At 43.9% G+C, this 18690-nt stretch overlaps 1 protein-coding gene across 1 annotated transcript in view; it reads left to right on the top strand.

The window, feature by feature from the left end:
- Positions 1 to 18690, top strand: part of LOC124596553 — a 90719-nt gene that overhangs the window by 18417 nt on the left and 53612 nt on the right. The window contains exons 2-3 of the mRNA XM_047135741.1: positions 10272 to 10414; positions 15951 to 16220. Coding sequence (XP_046991697.1) covers positions 10272 to 10414; positions 15951 to 16220 — 413 coding nt within the window. The remainder of the gene's footprint in view (positions 1 to 10271; positions 10415 to 15950; positions 16221 to 18690) is intronic.

Raw genomic sequence — 18690 nt, 5'->3', positions numbered from 1 at the left:
CATTATACGGGGCGATAGGATATTTTACATTAGGCGATACGATATTGAAATAAAGGATAGATATTATTATAATGCCAGGAATACGAGGTTTGTTCAAAAAATTCCGGAACGTTCTTAATTTCGAGCCCATGGTGTGTTGGAGCGATATGCAGTTGGCATCCCTGCACACGCCTGTGTTTAATATGTTTTTGCCGGAATTTTCGTTGTTGTATGTTAGTTATTGTTCAGTGCTTTATTGTGATTCACAGTTAACGAATTTCGAGATGACAAAGTTAGAGGAGCAACGCGTCTGCGTTAAATTTTGCGTGAAACTCAATAAAACCTTTACAGAGACACACCAAATGATGCAGAAAGCCGACGGTGATGTCTGCTTAAGCCATACTCGGTGCTACGAATTACTGATACGGTTTAAAAATGGGGGGACAGATGTTAAAGGTGACCTTCGTTCAGGACGCGCTTTGACGTCTACCGACGACGCTCACGTCAGGAACGCCAACGAAACTGTGCATGCCAATGTGACTGATATTCGAGAGGTTGCAGTTTCAGTTTCAGTTGGATCATGTCATGAAATCCTCACACAGCGTCTTGGAATTCATCGTATTTCCCCAAAGTTTGCCCCACGGCTCATGAGTCAAGACCAGAAAGACCTACACCTCGCAATCTGTGAAGTGCTTTTGGATCGCGCTAACGAGAACTAGATGTTCCTTAAGAGAATGATAACTGGTGATTAGACTTGAGCCTATGGTTATGATGTTGAGACCAAGGTTCAAGCTTCACAATGCGTCGGGAAAGATTCTCCAAGACCGAAAAAAGCTCGTCAGGTTAGGTCAAATGTCAAAGCCATGCTGATAGTTTTCTCTGACTTTGAAGGATTAGTTCGTCATGAATTCACGTTTTAGGGACAAACTTTTAATCGCCTCGCAGAGTGGCCGCATGGTTTGAGGTGCCATGTAACGGACTGCGTGGCCCCTCCCGCTGGAGGTTCGAGTCCTCCCTCGGGCAAGGGTGTGTGTTTTGTTCTGAGCATAACTTAGTTTAAGTAGTGTGTAAGTCTAGGAACCGATGACATCAGCGGTTTAGCCCCATAGGTATTCACACACATTTGCACATTTGAAACTCTTAATCGATGGTACTATCGGGACATGCTGCGACGCCTGCGAGAAAATGAGAGGGTCCTGAAATGTGGCGAGACAATTCATGGCTCCTGCGTCACGATAACGCACCCTGTTGGTGAGTTACTATTGTACATAAAACGAAATCACTGTGCAGTTTCATTCTAAGTACTCTCCAGACCTGGCCCCTGCGAATTTTTTTAATTTATTTCCGAAGCTGAAAACCCCGTTTAAAGGACGAAGACTTGCAACGATAGACGAGATAAAAGAAAATTTTCAGACGACGCTTCGCGTGATCCAGCAAAACCGAGCGGTTCTAGGCGCTACAGTCTAGAACGGCGCGACCGCTACGGTAACAGGTTCGAATCCCGCCTCGGGCATAGATGTGTGTGTTGCCCTTAGGTTAGTTGGGTTTAACTAGTTCTAAGTTCTAGGGGACTGATGACCTCAGCAGTTAAGTCCCGTAGTGCTCAGAGCCATTTTGATCCAGCAAAAGGCGTACGAAGACTGCGTCCGGAAGTGGAAACAGCGTTGGAATAGTTGTATCAATTGTGGAGAGTATTTCGAAGGAGACGAAGCACAATAAGTAATAGGTAAGGGTAGAAAAAATTTGTGGACCAAGTTCCGGAATTGTTTGAACACACCTCTTATATGTTGAAACCTCACATGACCGATAATTTTTTTTTCATTTCTAAAAATCGGAATATTTAGGCATCCCGGCAGTACCCGTTGGGGACAAGGGGTCTTCACTCCAAAAATCGGAACCATCCTGGCAAAATGGAAACGTCTGGTCACTTTACAATACGCTAAAGACGATCCAAGCATATTACAATACATGGGGTGGAGCAACACAATACTATTTCCCAGCAAAATATTTTGATTTCACAGACGTGCACTTTTCAACACATTGCCTTTATTTTGGATGTGTCTTTCTTTCACAGTACAATATTCTTTTTTAATTTCGTTTTTTTCCCCTTGAAACTAACCAACCATCTTCGTAAAGATGCGGGAGGCGCAAAACGCTTCTGAGCAATTTATTGATTATGCATTGCATCTGACCGTCTCCATAGCTGCTCCGTCTGTGTGGAAGGACTCAGGTTCGATTTCCAGTAATTCCGCGGAGGTAGTGAGTTTTGGAATGGTGTCCACTCAGCATCGCGAGGCCAAATGAGGAACTGTTTGAATAATGAACCAGTGGGATAGCCCGGTTCATCTGCTAGCATTAACGGCTGGAGGGATTAGCGAGATGGCGATCACATGTCCCTACTCCTTGTAGGCGGCAGTCCGTCTGTCGCAGCAGGCCTGGGAATGGTGTTTACATTTTTATCCACACAAACAACAATGTGTTTTGCATACTTCAGTTAAGCGGGAGCAGTTGGTACTTTTTGTCTTCTTTTTATTTTTAAATAGGAAAGCAGTTTTGTTTACTGTGTTACACTGGCCGGGGATCGGAACTTTTCCGTAAGCGCGTACATGAAACTGTTCATTTTTAGTGGTAAGGGTATTTTAATCTTTGTTGTACAGGTTTCTAGTCTTTCCTTGCATTGTTGCCTCCGCGATGTGCTGGAAGTAATATGGTGACTATCTGATTGTGGTTGTTGCTGTAATCTTCTTGGGCGACTGACTTCGAGCCGGTATTGATGTGATCAGGTGTTTCATATTTAGCTCTGAATCTTCTTCTATTATCATTAATTTCATTGTGGGTTGAAGCTCCTGATTATATTGTTATTATTATTCAACGTAATTTATTGTTCAGTTTAGCTCATTATTAATAACGTGGTGTAAAATCGTGTTCCATGACCGTGTAGCCGGCCGGAGTGGCCGTGCGGTTCTAGGCGCTACAGTCTGGAGCCGAGCGACGCTACGCTCGCAGGTTCGAATTCTGCCTCGGGCATGGATGTGTGCGATGTCCTTAGGTTAGTTAGTTTTAATTAGTTCTAAGTTCTAGGCGACTGATGACCTCAGAAGTTAAGTCGCATAGTGCTCAGAGCCATTTTTTGACCGTGTATCAACGTTAGAACGGTCCTGATGACATCATGGTTGGTTGGTTGGTTGGTTGTGGGGAAGGAGACCAGACAGCGTGGTCATCGGTCTCATCGGATTAGGGAAGGATGGGGAAGGAAGTCGGCCGTGCCCATTCAGAGGAACCATCCCGGCATTTGCCTGGAGTGATTTAGGGAAATCACGGAAAACCTAAATCAGTATGGCCGGACGCGGGATTGAACCGTCGTCCTCCCGAATGCGAGTCCAGTGTCGAACCACTGCGCCACCTCGCTCGGTAATGACATCATGTGCTTGTGAGTAATCCACCAGTGTTTTGCGCTGTTCACTTCTGTACCATGAAGATTTTCACCGAAACTGGTATTTTGCCACGTAATATGTATCGTAAAACATAATAGCGGAAGATAACTGAATGACACTGACTCACATCAGTGGAGCCTCCGAAAATACCTACGGCACATGCTCCTGTTGCAGGCCTTGGTATTGCAGTTCAGCCTGCTTCTATGCGAATAGCAAGGAACTGGGAGGTTGAACGAAACTATTTCTGTTTGGGTTTTATACACTTTGCATATAGATTGTGCTCATTTTAATGAAGAAAATTTACCGTCTCTGTTAGTTACCAGGTACATTTTGCTCGGGGAATTATTTAATACATTTATAATGACCAGTTGAACAGGTCGGCGAAAGAAAGTGCTAATCCATAAGAGAGTATTTTGAGTTATTGCATTTTAAATGGTTGGTTTCATTCAAAGACAGGAATGTGCGTACAATAAGACAAAGTAACTTACATAGAAAACAGCGGTTTCTGGTGGTGGATGTGGAATTACATGTTACCAGCATTCGGTGCTTTCGAATATATAACACATGACCTGATCAGACTAATACTCACTTTCACCCGTTCACCATTTCTATCCACATAGGCTAATTCCTATCATCACAAACACTTGGCACACTGTCATAGAGACATGACGAATGAAAATCGCCGTTGACAACTGGTAAAACTTGGTTTTCATTGACCGCACTAGCATCTCACGGCTTACAGCGCCTCTTCATGAGCAACTAAAAATTATTACATTAATACATCATGGATGAACATTAGTTTTGGATATTACATGGACTAACTTCCCAAGTAGCCTTAACTCGTCTAATATTTTTTAAATATTGACAGTGTTCTATGAGCGCCAAACCGTGACTAAGAACGGTGGGTTCATGCATGAGAGACTAATCTAATAATATTTAGTTGTACCTAAAGACGAGGCTGCAAGCCGTGAAACCGGTAGTGTGGTCAATTAAAACCAAGTTTTACCAACTGTCAGCGGTGTTTTCATTGGTCATAACTTTCAGCATCTGCGGATACCCTGCGTACAAAATTGTTATCATACAGACATTAAAGGCGTGTTCTTACAGTATCCTGCATGATATAAAGAGAGGTTTTTTTGTTAGTTGTTACTTCTCTGGATAAAAGGTCGCAATATGCACTATATTATCAAAATTATCCGGACACCTGTTAGTGGACATTAATATTAGTGTATTCATCCTTCAACATAAAAGTCTTGAAATCTGCTGGGGACACGTTCAACGAGATGTCAATGTTTTGGAGGAATGACAGCCCGTTTCACCTCAAGAACCGAAACCAGAGGAATTATTGATGTTGAACGCAGAGGTCTGGAGTGAAGTCGACATTCTAACTCATCCCAAACGAATTCCATTGGGTTCAGATCGGCCCTCTGGACAGGCCAGTCCATTTTAAGAACGTTATTGTCCACAAACGATTGCGTCACTGACTCTTCTTTATGATGGGTTGCATTGTCATTCCGATACAAACAATCATCTTCATCGAACTGTTCTGCTACTGTACAGAACACTGAAAAATATGTTATATCCTTTCGCTTTCAGCCTTTTCTTAAGCGCAATAAGAGGACCATAGGTCCATACCGTATGCACGAAAAACACCCATGTGCCCTAACACCACCGTCATCGTACTGTTCTTCTACTTACACAGTGCTGTAAAATATAACCTTTCGCATTGAGCCTTTCCTTAAGCGCAATAAGGGACCACAGGTCCGTACGAGAGACATCTCTTCCTCCGTACTTCACTGTTGGCTCTACACGCGATGGTAGATATCGTTGTCCAGGCATTAGCCAAACCCAAACATTTCCATTGGATTGCCACAGGATGTAGCGTGATTCATCACTCCAAATCACTCGTTTCCAGTCATCCACTGTCTAGTGGCGTCGCTCTTTACATCAGCTCAAGCGTCTTCTAGTAATGACTACAGAAATGTGTGGTTTATGAGGAGCTGCTCGATCATTTTGTACCTCACTGTTATTACCTCCACACGCACGTCGACTGTGCTAATTGGATTGCTGGTAACACCTTGAAACCCACGAGTGACACCTTCTGCTGCTGTCATGCGATTTTTTAAAACATCCTCTTCAATGATCGATGGTTCCTTTCGGTCAGTATATGCGATCTGCTTGCTGTTGATTTAGCTGTGGTTGTTTCTTTGCATTTCCGCTTCACAGTCACATCACCAACAGTCGACCTTTGCCTCTTTGGAAGGACTGAAATGTCCCTGATGGACTTGTTACTCAGGTGACACCCACTGACTAGACCATCTTCGAAGTCACTGAGATCTCTCAAAATGGCTCTGAGCACTATGGGACTCAACTGCTGAGGTCATTAGTCCCCTAGAACTTAGAACTAGTTAAACCTAACTAACCTAAGGACATCACAAACATCCATGCCCGAGGCAGGATTCGAACCTGCGACCGTAGCGTTCTTGTGGTTCCAGACTGCAGCGCCTTTAACCGCACGGCCACTTCGGCCGGCTGAGATCTCTCGACCGACCTGCTATTATTGCTTCTCTGCTGACAACACAGTACTCCATATTGGCGGGTCCGCACCTCGTGACATTTTGTGGCCAATTTCGCATTACATAGGGGTGTCCAGATACTTTTTGTCACATAGTGTTATTGTTCACATACCTAATTGAAATCATCGTTAAATGGGAAAATATCGAACCAGCAACTCTTGTTGCACTAATTGCACACTGCACTCCTGTTTTCAGTTATGCGGACGCTCGTGTTGTAGCTGACGATGATTTTCAGAGGTCTCTGTCGTCCTGCGTGTTTACGTCATTCAAAAAATGCAGCTGTGCTTCATCAGAAGAAAAAGGAGCCTTTCAACATCAACCTCTCCATCATTAACAGTATGCAATAGCTAGCTTCAGTGTTGACGTCGAGCAACAACATCTAAACCGGTCAGTCTACGCCCTATCCTTGCTTAAGATTTCAGATCGATTTTTTGTGCAGCTTTGACACAGGTATCTTAAGAGCTAAACGGAAGATTTTCTCTGACGTGTCTCCAAGGCCGTTTGTCAAGTTTGGTTAAGTCCGACGAAAGGGCGGACGCGTATGCAGATCACTGCCTGCCTCTCGGGTATTTCCCCGCAACACCGGCCACAGCGCTTGTGTCTTGCGCAAGACATCTTGAATCACAACACGAAGAAGGAAGCGACCGATCATAAAAAGCAGAAATTACATGGCAGAACAGGAAAAAATGATGATCATCTTCACACCTCGACGTCTGAAAAAAATATTTTTCTACACCCTTTATACAGGGTGTAAAGAGACTTCGAGGACAATTTCCTTAGACCAGAACAAGAAAAAAAAATGTTTAGTAAACATGGGCTCTAAAAAGCATACCTTCAAACCTATGAACTCTTGCTCATCGTCGCCACGATGAAACACATCTATTCTGTTGAATAAGTGTTCATAGCTCTTAAGGTGTACATTTTAGACCCCATGTTTACTGGGCATTTTATCCTTGTTTTGTCCCATACCACCTTCACCCAAAATATGAAAAGCAAAGAGCTTGCAGTAGAAGAAATGTGTTCCATAGTATCGAAGATGAAGAAGTGCTTATGTATCTTAACGTATGCATTTTAAAACCCACGTTTACTGGACATTTTTTTCTTGTTTTGGTGTAGGGATCGTGCCCTCAGGGTCTGTAAAGGGAATTTAGTTACATCCCATATAAACAGCAGGGTACAGCGCGTGGTGGCGCAGTGGCTAACACATTGGATTCACATTCGGGTGGACGATGGTTCAAATCAGCGTCCGGCCATCCAGATTTAGGTCTTCGGTGACTTCCCTAAACCGCTGCAGGCAAATGCTGAGATGGTTCCTGTGAAAGAGCACAGCCGATTTCCTCCCCATCCTTGACACAATTCGAGCTTGTGCTCCGTCTCTAATGACCTCGATGTTGACTGGATGTTAAACCCCATCTTCCTTCCTTCCTTCTACAGTAGGACGTAGTATATGAAACTGTTCTGTCTTTAAATCACTAGTGTAAGAAAGAGTATCTGCTGAAAACTGTATTTATGGCTACTGTTTTACGCTACGTTGTATTCGTAATCGTTAATCAGTGTTACATAGTTTAAGGTTTTGCAGTCGCCTTTTTTTGATTGCAGAAAATTTTGTTTTAGCACTACGAGTTGCAAGTCGTCTAACGACTTAACATCAGGTGGTATACAATTCTTTGTGTTTGTATTATTGTGGGGGTCGTTGTGTGGCTGTGGCAAGACAAAAGTAAAATGTAAACAAGTAAGCACTGTACGCAGAGAACTATCTGTAGATATTTACGTTATAATTTCGACTCCATGTTATTACATATAGTTATTTGCATCCATGGGATTAATCTTCATGCACAAATCACTTTGGGAAACATAATTTAAATGGGAAAGCGAGCGTTCTCGACCAATTTCGTTTATGAAGTCTTCTCGTCAACCTCAGGCACCTGAAAGTGACGAGCAGGAAACTCGTCGAAACGTTGCGAAAAAACGACACCACGACTCGACTGATAACGTAAGAAGATTTCAGCAACGTACACTGAAGAGCCGAAGAAACTTGTACACATACCGAATATCGTGTAGACCCCCCCCCCCTCCCCTCCCCCCCCCCGCCGCCCCCCCCCCCCCCCCCCGAGCACGTAGAAGTGCCCCGCAGCCCGACGTGGCATGGCCTCGACTGATGTCTGAAGTAGTGCTGGAGGAAACTGACACCATAAATCCTGCAAGGCTGTCCATAAATCGTAAGATTTTTTTGTGAATAGCACAATAACCATGTAGAAGGAAGGAAGGAAGATGGGGTTTAACGTCCAGTCAACATCGAGGTCATTAGAGACGGAGCACAACCATGTAGATGTAGGGGGTGGAGGTATCTTCTGAACAGCAGGCTGCAAGTCATCCCAGATATGCTCAATAATTTGGGAAATCTCTGGCCAGCGGAACTGTTTAAACTCAGAAGAGTGTTCCTGTAGCCACTCTGTAGCTATTCTGGACGTCTGAGGTGTCGCATTGTCCATCCGAAACTGCCCAAGTCCGTCGGAATGAATATTGGACATGAATGGATGCAGGTGATCAGACAGGATGCTTACGTACGTGTCACTAGTCAGAGTCGTGTCTAGACGTATCAGGGGTCCCATGTCACTCCAACTGCACACGTCCCACACCATTACTGAGCCTCCACCAGCTTGAACAGTCCCCTGCCGAGATGCAGGGTCCACGGATTCATGAGAATGTCTCCATAACCGTACACGTCCATTCGTTCGATACAATTTGAAACGAGACTCGTTCGACCACGCAACATGTTTCCAGTCATCAACAGTCCAATGTCGGTGTTGACGGGCCCAGGTGAGTTGTAAAGTTTTGTGTCCTGCAGTCATCAAGGGTACATGCGTGGGCCTTCGGCTCCAAAAGCCCAGATCGGTGATGTTTCGCTGAATGGTTCGTACGTTGACATTTGTTGATGACCCAGCATTGAAACCTGCTGCAAATTGCTGAAGGGTTGCACTTCTGTCACATTGAACGATTCTCTTCAGTCGTCGTTGGTCCCGTTCTTGCAGGATCTTTTTCCTGCCGCAAACGATGTCGGAGAATTGATGTTTTACCGGATTCCTGATATTCACGGTATACTCGGAAAATGGTCTTACGGGAAAATCCCCACTTCATCGCTACCTCGGAGATGCTGTGTCGCATCGCTCGTGCGCCGATGTAACAATATGTTCAAACACACTAAATCTTGATAACCTACCATTGTAGCATCAGAAACCGATCTAACAACTGCGCCAGACACTTGTTGTCATACGCCTCGTATATAGGCGTTGCCGACCGCAGCGCCGTATTCTGCCCGTTTACATATCTCTGTATTCGAATACGCATGCTTATACCAGTTCCTCTGGCGCTTCAGTGTAGTTTACGGCCGGCCGGGGTGGCAGAGCGGTTCTAGGCGCTACAGTCCGGAACTGCGCGACTGCTACGGTCGCAGGTTCGAATCCTGCTTCGGGCATGGATGTGTGCGATGTTCTTAGGTTAGTTAGGTTTAAGTAGTTCTAAGTTCTAGGGGACTGATGACCTCTGATGTTAAGTCCCATAGTGCTCAGAGCCATTTGAACCATTTTTGTAGTTTACGATTCCAGTTATGACAATTACATAACATTACACAAACTATGCGACATCTAACGGCTCCTGCGTGCTTTACAGAATGTAACCGAACCAAAGAATGTGGCTAAATAAAATGTACAAATGTTTTGCATTGGAGCAAAGATTTTCTTTGGACAACACTAGCATTCATTATTACAAAAATAATAGATGCTGTTTTCGAAGTCCGTGAAGCTGGGGTTCAAATGCTATATCTCCAATACTTCTTGGTATTGAAATTAAATGTAACAGGTATGTGTTGCCTATGAACTTAGCATGTTGCCTATGAACTTAATGAAATGCTAAGTTATGTGGGTGGTTTGAGCAGCTGCGTACGGACGAAGCTGGTGGCTGGGAGTTGGGGGCAGGTTGCGATGTTGTATGTGTGTCTGTGTATGAGAGAGATGGCAAGTGGGTGTACGACAGTGGGGGTGTGAGAGGGGGGAGTTTACGGACTGTTCTGTGTGTACTGCCTGAAAAAAAAAGTTGTGCACACAGAATGCATGGTGGGATGTCAATGTACTTTCGTACACGCACACACCACGGGCAGGTATATAAGGCAGGGACTGAATCTGTGTACCCACTATTTCATAATCGTGTGTACCAGTGCGGTGCACACAAATCATCACCTGCACTAGTGAGAATAAATAGTGTGTACTTTATGGCCTGTCAACAGTTGTCGATGATGAACCTTCCGACGTGATAGACACTCTGGATCCAGCTTCACACCTGGAACTGGGGACTGAGGACAACGCTGGGGCGACGCGCCATCGCCGCGACCGAGTGGTTCGGAGAGCCGAGTGGCCGTTCGACCAGCAGGTAATGACCGGTCCGTCCCTAGGTGACGGGCGATAAACACCTATTCCTCAAGGAAATGGCCCCATTGTCGATGCGAAGTGGAAATGTACCGTCTCTTCTAATGTAAATTCATTGTTTTCGAGGCGACGTGTTGGCAGAGTTGGTCCTAGCGGCGGAGGCGCTTCCTTGTGGCGCAGGTATAGCTGCATTACCCGACCACCATATTACTGCACGTGGCATCCTGTGGCCGTGATTACACTGAACAAGTAGAGTGTTAATTAAGGGAAACGCATCTGATTGTGAATGATTTCAAGACAGTTGTGCATACAGATAGTATCAAGTGGTTCAGCGTGTCCTCGGTGAAATATCACGATAAAAATTCATGGTAAGTCGACCGAAGCTCCCTCGCTCCCAAGTGCATTACTACTGTGGCTGAGTAACTCTCTGTCCATTGTAAACTCAACGAGACGTCAACAAAGCGCTATGAATGCCCTCACGTGTGTTGCTATGTGCTTGGATATTCCTTCGCGCCGAACGTAAGCCACACTCAGTCGTGATAAGTCTCGTACGAATACTGCGGTATGTTTATTCTGCGGCCTTTCGACTCGCATATCGCAGTACTGGTACATTTGTCGAGTAAAGGGCGGTATTATCGCCGACAATCTCGGTAGTAGCGGTGCGGATCCAAAAAAAGGGGGAGGGTGAGAGGGGGGGTGAGGGAGGGGCAAAGGGTGGAGACTAGGACCAAAAACCATTTTAGTAAAAGAATTTGTAATTTTTCGGAGAGTAAAATAGCCTGAAAATTATGAGTCTCGAAAATGGAAATTCAAGGCTGTGTTTAACACAGGGTACTTTTCAGTGACAGATGGGTTTGTGGTCTGACCCACTGCAGAAGACATTCCAGAAATCCATGCAAAGGCTGTCTATACTTGCCGTCGAGAACAAATCCGAAACTGACAGTCGACAGGTATAACCGCCAAATAAGTTTAGCAGAGTTAACTCGAACCGAAAGGGAAAGCTCCCTCACAAAAAAAGGAACAGTAAGATCGATTTTCTTGAATAAAGGCAAAAAAGTGGTCTAGGAATAGCGTCTTTGATTAGTAATGGTGTGGCCGAGCGGTTCTAGGCGCTTCAGTCTGGAAACGCGCGACCGCTACGGTCGCAGGTTCGAATCCTGCCACGGGCATGGATGTGTGTGATGTCCTTAGGTTAGTTAGGTTTAAGTAGTTCTAAGTTCTAGGGGACTGATGACCTCAGGTGTTAAGTCCCATAGTGCTCAGAGCCATTGTGATTAGTAATCAAAACATCCTCGCTCCCAGGTTCGAACAGCACCACCGCTTAAATTTTGAGTAAAAATCATCAGCAATGGAAGCCTAAGACTTCCGGCATAAGAAGTCATCCTTATTCAGCCGGCGGCTTTGTCAGAAAGGGTGGAGGAGCGGACAGAGTTTCAGGGCACTCTCTTGTCCTTGGGGTGGGAAACTGCTCGTAAATGCGGAAGAATCAGCAATGACCAAGGGCATGAGGACGCAGAAGGCAATGAAAACCACTGCATTAAAAACGCATAATGTGTATCCATAGGACATGTGGCTTGTAACTGGAAACGTCTCATAATGATCTCTCCATTGGCAAAACATTCCGGACTAGTCCTCCATTCGGATTTCCGAGAGGGGAATACCAAGGGGGAGGTGACCATGAGAGAAAGACTGAACATCCAACGAAAAGAAAACGTTCTACGACTCGGGGCGTGGAATGTCAGAAGTTTGATCGTGATAGGGAAGGCAGACAATCTGAAAAGGGAAATGCTAAGGGTCAGTCTAGATATGATGTGAGGTGAAATGGAAAGAAGACAAGTATTTCTGACAGATGAATTTAGGGTAATATCAACAGCATCAGAAAATGGTATAACGGGAGTAGGACTCGTTATGACTAGAAAAGTAGGGCAGACAGGGAGTTGTACGAACAGTTCAGTGATAAGGTTATTCTCATCAGAAAACCGATAACGGTAGTCAAGTTATACATGCTGACGTCTCAGGCTGAAGATGAAGAGACAGAGGAAGTATATAAGGATACTGAACGCATAATTCAGTATGTAAAGGGAGATGAAAATCTAATATTCATGGGGGGTTGGAATGAGGTTGTAGGGGAGGGGGTAGAAGAAAGGGTTACAGGAGGATTTGGGCTTGGTACTACAAATGAGAGAGGAGGAAGATTAACTGAGCTCTGTAATGAATATCAGCTAGCAATAGCGAATTGTCTATTCAAGACTCACAAGAGGATGAGGCATATTTGGAAAAGACCCGGAGATACAGGAAGATTTCGGTTAGATTACACCATAGTCAGGCAAATATTCCGAAATCAGACACTAGATTGTATGGCGTACCCAGGAGCAGATATAGACTCAGATTACAATTCTGTAGTGATGAAGAGTAGGCTGAAGTTTAAGAGACTAGTCAGGTAGAATGAATAAGCAAAAAAGTGGGATACGGAACTACCAAGGAAGGCTATAGATACTGCGATTAGGAATATTTCACTAGGCAGTTCAGATGAAAAGGAATGGACATCGCTAAAAACGGTGGTCACAGAAGTTGGAAGGAAAAATAGGTACAAAGAAGGTAACTGCTACGAAACCATGGGTAACATAAGAAATACTTCAATTGATCGATGAACGAAGGAAATAGAAAAATTTTCATCGAAATTCAGAAGTACGGGAATACAAGTCACTTAGCAATGAAATAAGTCAGAAGTTCAAGGAAGCTAATGATAAATGACTGCATGAATGAAATTAAAACCAAGGGTGATAACATTGAAAGCGCAATGGGAATTCCCCTCCCCTACAACCTCGTTCCAGTTTCCCATGAATATTAGATTTTCATCTCCCTTTACGTACAGAATTATCCATTATCCTCATATACTTCTTCATCTTGGAGAGAGCAAATAGGGGATCCAGTATTAGAATCGATAACATTCAATCAGAATTTCTAAAATGAACGAAACGACTGTTTCCGTTGGTGTCTAGAATGTGTGTGTCTGACGATATAATATCTGAGTTTCGGAGAAACATCATCCGCACAATTCCGAAGATTGCAAGAACTGACAAGTGCTAGCATTATCGCACAATCAGCTACCCCGCGGGACGAAACGTTGAAATGAGAAGTCCTATCCCTCGCGCAGTATTCATACGTTGCTCTCTGTGACTACCACCTTTTTGGGATCAGTAGCACGCATTCTGGCTGACCAGCACTTCCGATCGTATGAACAAGTTCAAAACTGAATCGATTCACGAATCCCCACAAAAGACGCCCAGTTCTTCCGCCACGGGTTTCGTATGCTATTCGGAAGATGGGAGAATGTAGTGGCCAGCGATGGGCAACACTATGAATCATAATTTTTTTGTAAGTTTTTCGCAATAACTTCGAGAAAAAACGGCAGAAGCAAAGTTGTAGCCCTCGTAGATATAACTTGTCATAATGAATGTAATGTAAAATATGTAGGATGTCTAGTTAGATGTAAGAGAGGATCTTATGGCCCCACTCTTGGCAAGTTAAAGTAGTAGTTTAGGTAGTTTTTGTAGGCCAATTTGAGGTAGCCAGTTGAGACGAACATTTTGATACGGGACACTTGCGGTGTATCAAGTCGGGAAACTGCCTCAGACTGGCCTACAAAAACTACGTAAGCTACAGCGCATGCGCGTCGATCGAGTTTTTCAACATTCTCGTGCTCTCTTCGCACAAACCATTAGTTCTGGAGAAAAAAATGAATACGACCTTTTTGTAGGAAATTTAATATAGTTTAATTTTGTACATCGACACGTTTTCACTGGGGAGAGGGAGGAGGGGGGTGCGGTTTTCGAGTTATTCAAGAAAAACGTACAAAAGTGATATCAAATATCTTCTATCTCGGCAACCATTCCGAATAGGGCATCCGTCCATATGAAGTTTTTTGTTCAGAATCACTAATATTATCACCCCTCAAAGCCTGTACCTTTCCTTCTGACTCAACGTGTATGTATGTAGTGCCTGTTCTTTCGGACGTGTCTGAAACAACAGGCACCACATATATGAGAGGTCTATCTGGGAGGCGTGCTGGGTAGTCCGTGCAACTGCGATAACCACTGTGTCCGGATGACTCAGCGGTCAGAGCATCTGCTTAGTAAGCAACGTTTAAATCCCTGTCCGGCACAAATATTCAACTTTCCCCATTGATGCCACCTCGCAGCCAATGTCTGTATTTCCTCTGTGTCTTGATTCATAGTGGCTGCTGGATCCAAACTGTATGTTCTTTCGGACATGTCCAATAGAACCTGCACCACACATGTACATATTATTCTCTACTGGTTTATAAATTATCCTTTTTCAGAAGGTATTAAATATTTGCACCTATTACAAATGGAAATGTATAATCGATATCGGTAAAGAATAAATAATTATCATTCATAGTTGTTGTCTGCACCTGACTCCTTCGTAGAATAAAATTATTGTGCAGTTGCTGACAATGATCAGCCACTTTTATGATACTAAAATAGTCCAATATAGGGAATAAGAATTTTAAATTGCCGTGTTCCGGTTTGAGAACTATCCAATTTCGAAAGATGTATTCACAGGGGTCGAGCGTTGACGCGCGCCGTTCCGACAACAACTAGATTTTTGGTGATGTATATATTCTAAACCCTTCTCCACAAGTGAATGTGAAAACAATGTTACCATCTCTGTAAATATTTTTGTTTTTTACTGACCAGTAAAAGCTTAAGAAGCTCTTATCGTTAGTTGGCGTTTTTGGAATCTGCTGTTAGTTGCTATATTTATATCACTATACAGGGTGTTTATAAATGAATATCGAGGTTTTAACTCTTTGTACTATTTATTACATTAAACTTACAGTTATAAATGATATGTCAAATGAAACAGCAACTCAAACAGTTGTGTTTGGCACCAGTGTGCATGCGCATCGCGCAATGTTTCCGCCGCAATCCGCGATTGGTTGAACTTCACTGTACCCTAGCGCTGGATAAGCCGCAAGGGGCCTAATGACAGGGCTTGCTTTGCATGGCCTCCAAGTTCACCCGACTGATCGCCATGCGATTTTTTTCTTTGGGGCTTCATCAAGGATCGTGTGTGTGTGCCTCCGCTACCAGCAGACCTCCCTGAATTAAGAAACCGGATTGAAGCAGCTGTTGCTACATTCACTGAAGACACACTTATCAACGTTTGCGAAGAACTCGGCTGTAGACTTGATGTCTGCCGTGTGATAAATGGAGCTCACATTGAACATTTACAAGGTTCTTGGTAAAACTGTTTGAGTTGCTCTTTCGTTTGATATATCATTTATAACTGTAAGTTTAAGGTAATAAATATTATAAAGCAGTAAATCCCGATATTCATTTATAAAAACCTTGTATAATACGGCTGAGAACCGCGGCGCGCATGCGGCCCGCGGACCGCAACTTGACGACCACTGGTGTGAAGTGGAGGAGAGATAAACAAAAGTTTGAGTCTGGAGATGTAGCTATAATTACAGTCTGTTAACGGCTGAAAGGACGTCGATTCTCTGCCGACAGCTGCCGGGTTTCATTCAGTCGCTGGCGAAGCTGCCGTGGTTCAACGTGCCGTGGTACAGCATCGCCCCAGAGGAGAGGCCAGCGCCCGTCCGCGCGCCGTTGAGGGAGCCCGTGCTGCACAGCGACGTGGCCGCCCTCGAGCGGGCAGTGCTGGAACTGCGCGTCACCGTGGAGCGCCTTCGCCGCCGCCAGCTGGCTCTGCTGCACGTGCTGCGCTGCGCCGGTGCCAACGCCGCCACCTGCAGCCGCAACTACGTCAACGACAGGAGGGTACGTTACCTTGCTTTAGACAGACGAGCAGTACCTACTGTTCATTCACACACCTAAGTATACGAGGCCGATGCTGCAAAATCAGGAACCTACCTCGTCTGTTCATTTTGCAACACTGCCACCACTATGACTTCCGTCCCAACGTTTCCACAGATTATCCACTACGGTACAACCGTTGTTGTGGTCTGAGACTGGTTTGATGCAGCTCTCCATGCTACTCTAACCTGTGCAAACTTCTTCATCTCCCAGTACTTACTGCAACCTACATCCTTCTGAATCTGCTTAGTGTACTCATCTCTTGGTCTCCCTCTACGATTTTTACCCTCCACGCTGCCCTCCGGTGCTAAATATGTGATCCCTTGATGCCTCAGAACATGTCATACCAACCGGTCCCTCCTTCTCGTCAAGTTGTGCCACAAACTCCTCTTCTCTCTAATTCTGTTCAATACCTCCTCATTAGTTATGTGATCTACCCATCTAATCTTCAGCATTCTTCTGTAGCACCACATTTCGAAAGCTTCTATTCTCTTCTCGTCCAAACTATTTATCGTCCATGTTTCACTTCCATACATGGCTACACTCCATACAAATACTTTCAGAAACGACTTCCTGACACTTAAATCTATACTTGATGTTAACAAATTTTTCTTCTTCAGAAACGCTTTCCTTGCGATTGCCAGTCTGCATTTTATATCCTCTCTACTTCGACCAACATCAGTTATTTTTCTCCCCAAATAGCAAAGCTCATTTACTACTTTACGTGTCTCATTTCCTAATCTAATTCCTGCAGCATCACCCGACTTAATTCGACTACATTCCATTATCCTCATTTTGCTTTCGTTGATGTTCAACTTATATCCTTCTTTCAAGACGCTGTCCATTCCGTTCAACTGCTCTTCCAAGTCCTCTGCTGTCTCTGACAGAATTACAATGTCATCGGCGAACCTCAAAGTTTTTATTTCTTCTCCATCGATTTTAATACCTACTCCGAATTTTTCTTTTGTTTCCTTTACTACTTGTTCAATATACAGATTGAATAACATTGGGGAGAGGCTACAACTCTGTCCCACTCCCTTCCCAACCACTGCTTCCCTTTCATGTCCCTCGACTCTTATAACTGCCATCTGGTTTCTGTACAAATTGTAAATAACCTTTCGCTCCCCGTATTTTACGCCTGCCACCTTTAGAATTTGAAAGAGAGTATTCCAGTCAACATTGTCAAAAGCTTTCTCTAAGTCTACAAATGCTAGAAACGTAGGTTTGCCTTTCCTTTATCTTTCTTCTAAGATAAGTCGTAAAGTCAGTATTGCCTCATGTGTTCCAACATTTCTACGAAATCCAAACTGATTTTCCCTGAGGTCGGCTTCTACCAGTTTTTCCATTCGTCTGTAAAGAATTCGTGTTAGTATTTTGCAGCTGTGACTTATCAAACTGATAGTTCGGTAATTTTCACATCTGTCAACACCTGCTTTCTTTGGGATTGGAATTATTGCATTCTTCTTGAAGTCCGAGGGTATTTAGCCTGTCTCATACATCTTGCTCACCACATGGTAGAGTTTTGTTAGGACTGGCTCTACTACCGTTAACCCATCTCATATATCGACAACAAAATAGGCATCGACCTCCCTCCTCCCACCCTTCGATATTGGAAAAGCGTACGACCGTATCTCATTCCAGCTCCACTCGTACGCGCTTCTGTTTAATTACACCCTTCAAATTGCATTCATTCTTGTTGACTACGCCCAGTCAACGTCCCAAATCCCTCTGATCTCATACACATAATCAGATTTGCTGATAACGTCATCTTTCGTCGTTGTGGTAAAGAGTAAGTGAAAACAGACAGAAAACCATACGTTACGGCGGAAAATTGAAGCAGATAAGACTGATAAGATTCCATAAAAATTAAAGCAGTTATTAAGGAGATTTTTAGAAGTGTCAGTGGTGTGAAATTATGCGCGTTGCGTAATGGATCGAACGAATCTTCAGCGTAACTCCTGACTTGTTTCGTTGACATGCAATAAGTTAGCCACTACGAACGGAATATATTTGCAGTTGTAACTGTTTTGTTAGTTTTGTTATGTGTACACTCGTTTCCTACCTCCTATCCCTAACTTTAATGTGTTTGTGTGTATTGTAATGTGAACATTCTGGGAATTGAAAGAAGGCAGGTGATGAGCTTACGTAAACGCTATCGGTTTAAAAGAGGCGCCAAATCCATCTGAAATTGTGCGAAGGGGCGTTGAAAGAGACTAAACTTACTGAACGATATAAAAGAGACTAGAATTTCCAAACTGTTTTGTGAAACTGACTTTTATCTATTACAACTATCTTTATAAAATTCACTTCTTATAAAAAAAATACTACTCTGCCATGTAATTAGTTAATGGAGTAGTAAAGAAATGCTGACTCTGTAACTCTTTGAGTCCAAGTCATATGAGCAGATTATTTTGCTTCATTTGGTCCCGCAATA

Source organism: Schistocerca americana, chromosome 1, assembly GCF_021461395.2.
Source record: "Schistocerca americana isolate TAMUIC-IGC-003095 chromosome 1, iqSchAmer2.1, whole genome shotgun sequence".
NCBI classification, from domain to species: Eukaryota; Metazoa; Arthropoda; class Insecta; order Orthoptera; family Acrididae; genus Schistocerca; species Schistocerca americana.
This window is presented reverse-complemented; position numbering and strand designations above follow the sequence as displayed.